This window comes from Plectropomus leopardus, unplaced genomic scaffold (genome assembly GCF_008729295.1).
Source record: "Plectropomus leopardus isolate mb unplaced genomic scaffold, YSFRI_Pleo_2.0 unplaced_scaffold20526, whole genome shotgun sequence".
Lineage (NCBI taxonomy): Eukaryota > Metazoa > Chordata > Actinopteri > Perciformes > Serranidae > Plectropomus > Plectropomus leopardus.
The window spans coordinates 1-4,620 of NW_024622191.1; the positions used below are offsets into that span (position 1 = coordinate 1).

The 4,620-nt window shown below is 42.4% G+C and overlaps 1 protein-coding gene across 1 annotated transcript; it reads right to left on the minus strand.

The window, feature by feature from the left end:
• Nucleotides 1-542: 542 nt before the first annotated feature.
• Nucleotides 543-4,561, minus strand: LOC121965554 (anoctamin-7-like). Its single transcript, XM_042515696.1, has 7 exons — nucleotides 4,470-4,561; nucleotides 3,538-3,716; nucleotides 3,231-3,436; nucleotides 2,618-2,757; nucleotides 2,307-2,397; nucleotides 2,107-2,226; nucleotides 543-1,277 (listed from the first exon to the last, which is right to left on the minus strand). The coding sequence occupies exons 1-7, from the start codon at nucleotides 4,514-4,516 to the stop codon at nucleotides 1,131-1,133; spliced, it is 930 nt and encodes a 309-aa protein (XP_042371630.1). The 5' UTR covers nucleotides 4,517-4,561; the 3' UTR covers nucleotides 543-1,130.
• Between the last annotated feature and the right edge of the window lie 59 nt (nucleotides 4,562-4,620).

Consider the following 4,620-nt stretch of genomic DNA (forward strand, 5'->3'; position numbering starts at 1 on the left):
AATAATAACAATAATAACAATAATAACAAAAATAAAAAATAATGCAAATGAATGAGCGTTGGGTATCAGGCTGAAAGTGACAAGTGACAAGACTTTTTTGTCTTGGTGACAGTGAATTATTCTCTGAGTAAAAGAGACAAATTAGAGAAAAAAACAGCAGTTCTGAGAATCCAAAATCTGAGAAATTTAATTTCCAACAAGAGATATAAGACGAGTCTCCCCTCCTGCTCCTGAGTTATGGTGTCGAGTAATGGACACAAAACATGATGTCATAGTGGAGTTGACCTTTGACCTTTTGGATACAAAACACAATTACTTAATTACTTTATCCTGCTGGACATTTGTATGAAATTTTGTCATAATTACCATGTAAATTCTTTAGTTATGGACAAAAACATGTTTTGTGAGGTCATGGTGACCTTTGACCACCAAATTTTAATCAGTTCATCATCGAGTCCAAGTGGACGTTTGTGCCAAACTGGAGGAAATTCCCTCAAGGCATTCTTGAGGTATTGCTGGTAATAAGAATGAGACAAAAGAGTTTTAACGGATTATCACCAAAATCTAATCAGTTCATCGTCGAGTCTAAGTGGACATTTGTGCCAAATTTGAAAGGTGTTTCGAGCTCTCTGAGGCTCTGCAGGCCTCATATGGTCCCTCTGAAAGGTTTATGGACTCTTGTGAAGGTCTTTTGTTCTTGTGGACCTAGACCAGTTCTTGGAAAGCTCATATGGAAGTCTTGCAGATTTCTTGCACAGCTCTTGTTAACTTTCAGGGCTCTCATAGAGACGTCCCCCTTGTGGAGATCTGGCGGGGTGCTTGAAGGTCTGAAAGACCTCTTGTGGAGCTCTTTTATGATGTGTGGTGGTTCAACTCAACCCTTGTCCATGTTCCTCTGGTCAAACAGAAGGCTGACAGATTTTGTGCACCGTAACAAAGATGTGGTAGAACCTCCAGACATCCAGAAGTGTTTCTGTAGGACCTGTCAGGACCTGGTTCTTGTTGATCTTGTGGAGGTCTCACCATGGTCTTGTAGATCTGTCAGAGAGTTTGATGGAGAGGAGAAACTCCGTCTGGAGGAGCTGGACGTTCAGGCAGAGGAGCACACCCAGCAGAGTTCAGATGTGTTTTTAGCAGCTGTTTGGGGGGTCGGGCTCCTCTGGGATCTCCTTCAGGTTTGGTGGAGGGGAGTCGCTCTCCGGTAGTCTGGATACACGCTGCCGCAAGTCGCTGGACTGGACGTCCTTCTCTCCAGGAATCATGGTTTTCCCCAGCGACTGCAAGCACAAAACACAAGTCAAACTGATCATAGCTCCGTGCACGTTTAGCCAAAAGGATGCTGCGAATTCCTCCTGGAGCTCCTGGATCAGTTTGAGCATGTACATGTCTCAAGGCAGTGATACTCAACTTAAGGCCCACGGGCCAAATCTGGCCCCGATAGGGTCCCAGGTGGCCCTACAACCATTTTCTAATTTACAGTAGAAATAAAGTAATTTACACTTGTTAAGACACTAATGTCCTGACATTAGACACTAGAAATGTCCTAAACATTCTAGAAACATCTTTAAAATCTGAGAAATGTCCTAAAACTTGAGAAAGATCCCAAAATCCTAGAAATATCCTGAAATCCTATTGTTTTGTTTAACAATGATTGTTTTTTGTTTGTTTGTTGTTGTTTTTGTTTTTTAAAACATGCCTTCCTGCCCCACAGGTCCTCTCCTGGACTTTATTAGTTTATTTGAAAAACATTTTGTCATCCTTCAAAGAAATCAGTTTTGGGGCATTTATTTCCTTCAAACGTTTTTTGAAATCTTAATATTTTTTTGAATTTGTGTCATTGAAAAATATTTGGCAACATGTTTTCTTTAAAGATTTTAGGCATTTTTTGAACCTTGAAAAATATCTGGCAATTTCTTTTTCTTCAAGAATTTTTGGCAATTTTTAAAGAAAACACGTCCTAATATTTTGGGCCATTAAAAAAAAGGTAGGTTCTTCTTTCTTTGATATTTTTTGGTTACTTTAATTTCTTGAAACATTTTTGGCTTTTTTAGAGGAAACATGTCTTCCAAACCTGCGAGCCGGCGATTTGACGGTCAGCTTTGTTACCTGGTTCTCAGCCAGCGCCTCCTTGGCCATGTAGTGCTCCCTCTTCATCTTGATCTCCACCTCCTCAGGGATGTCGGGCACCATCAGGTCGATCAGGCGGCCGATGGAGAAGACCACGTGCTGCGGAGAAGAGAGGAGGAGCTCCATCACGCCGCAACTAAAACCTCATCACATGACCGTGACGTGTGACAAACACCCACCTCAAACACAATGACGAACGTCAGCCGGATGGCAAGGAGGTGGAAGTACTCTGGGAGGTATTCGCCGTCTTCATCCCGAAAACCCCGATACCTGCACACCACAGCAACATCATCAGCAACGACAACAACAACTAGAGCAACAGCAGCAACAAGAACAACAACTTTAACATCAATATAACAACAAAAAATTATTAACAAGAGCAACAACAACAACAAGAGTGACAACAACAACAGAGCTGGCTGTAGTTGCAGTGATGTTGCCTACCTGCAGGGTGTGTGTTGCTGGCTGTAGTTGCAGTGATGTTGCCTACCTGCAGGGTGTGTGTTGCTGGCTGTAGTTGCGTGGTGATGTTGCCAGAGTGAAGTTGATGAAGCCGCTCAGCGTGCTGTCTCTGGTGTAGCGATAGTACAGTCGAGGTACGAAGGACGAAGTGAACGCGATGAGAAATGCCTAAAAACAAAGTTGGTCAATTTTATTGGCTGCTGGTGAAGAAAAAGTCACAGTAATATAAACATCTAACCCAACATACGACCTGCAGCCCAAATCTGGCCCCTGATAGGGCCCCTGGTGGCCCCCCAAATATTTTCTAACATACAATAAAAATAAAGTGATTGACTCTGTGAATAGTTTTTGTCCTTTTAGTCTCCATAAGGTTTCAGAGACATAAAACAGCATCAAAATAGAGCCAGAGGAGGATCCCCCACAGAGGACACAGAGGACACAGCTGAGACACTGATGTCCTAAAATACTAGAAATATCCTAACATCTTACAAACATCCTAAAATCCTGGAAATTTTCTAAAATCCTGGAAACGTCTTAAATCCCAGAAACGAGATAAAATCCCAGAAATTTTGTAAAATCCTAACGTCTTAATATTCGAGAAACATCATAAATTTAAGGAAAAATTCCTAGACATGTCTCACATTGCCGAGGACGGCCATGTGTGTGATGAACTGCATGATGGGAAACCAGATGCCGATGTCCTGAGCGCGCTCGCCGACCGGACGCCGATACTCCGTCACGAACTTCTGAGCGTCCAAACGAATCTCCACCCAGTTATTGATGAGAGCGAAGAGCGGCGCCAGGGGGCACGCCGCCACGAAGATGGTGATGAAACCGAACTGGATCACTGAGGAGGACAAGGAGGAGTTAATGTACGCTCCGCCCACCCAGCTGCTCCAGGTGAGCGAACCAATCAGAGCAGGACTCACCAATCAGAGCAGGACTCACCCATCTCCAGGTATTCACTGAAGAGTCCCTCACAGACCAGCAGCTGGTAGTCTTCCTCCCAGGGACACGCTTCCTCCTCCTCCTCTTTCACTTCCCTCTGAGCCTCCTCCTCTCCCTCCTTCTTCACCTCCTTCTGCCGACGACCCGCCTTCCTCTTCTGCCACCACGACTTCAACTTCCTGCAAAATAACGAGCTGTCAGTTTAGTCTGAAAAGAGTCAAGGTCATCATGAGGTCAAAATGAGGTCATCATGAAAACTGTCACCCAATTTTTTTTACTTGTTCTCAACTTATTTTTATATTTTGTTTCAGAATTAATTATCTCATAGACAGAAGTTATTTTCTTGTTTTAAGTAATTTTAATCTCATTTACAAAAGTTTTTTTGTTGTTAGAGATGATTGAGAGGACGAAACTGTAGATTTAATTTTTGAGATATACCACTAATTCTCCCCCGCCCTATGCACCATTACTCCTTGTCATATTTGAGTTTTTCTCTTTAAACTTTCTTCTTCATATATATACCTCCTGTTTGACGTCAACCATTATTAAAACATGAAAGTAAAGTGGCAAAACTAAATGATTAACTGCAGTGTTTATCTTGTCTTCAGAAATGATCTCGCTCACAGAAGTTATTATTTTATTCTTAGAAATAATGATCTTGTTCACAGAAGCAACTAATTTGTTTTCAGAAATGATCTGCTTCAGAAAACGTTTTATCTTGTTTTCAGAAATGATAAACTCGGACACAGACGGTATTTTCTTGTTTCAGAAACGATTTTGTTCACATCTTTTTTTGTAGAGATTCTTGTCTTTTTAGTTTACAGAAGGTGTGACCTCTTTTGTAGAAATGATTATGTCGTTGACAGAAGTCGTTATCTTGTTGTCTGTGTGTGTGCATGTGTGTGTGTGTGTATGTGTGTGTGTGCGTTTACGGGCAGATGAACTCCTGGACGTTGTTGATCAGCTGTTTTCCCACCATGATGACCAGCAGCTCCTGAGCCAGTTCGATCAGACATCCACCTGCTCCGCACTGTCTCTCACACACACACACACACACACACACACACACACACACACACACAC

What these genes read in the sequence shown, in the direction of transcription:
- LOC121965554 (XM_042515696.1), bottom strand. Translation starts at nt 4,516, where the DNA reads ATGGTGGGAAAACAGCTGATCAACAACGTCCAGGAGTTCATCTGCCC. An exon ending in GTCCAGGAGTTCATCTGCCC is followed by an intron (nt 3,717 to 4,469) that starts GTAAACGCACAC and finishes GTTATTTTGCAG; the next exon opens with GAAGTTGAAGTCGTGGTGGC. An exon ending in CGTTCGTCATTGTGTTTGAG is followed by an intron (nt 2,227 to 2,306) that starts GTGGGTGTTTGT and finishes TCTTCTCCGCAG; the next exon opens with CACGTGGTCTTCTCCATCGG.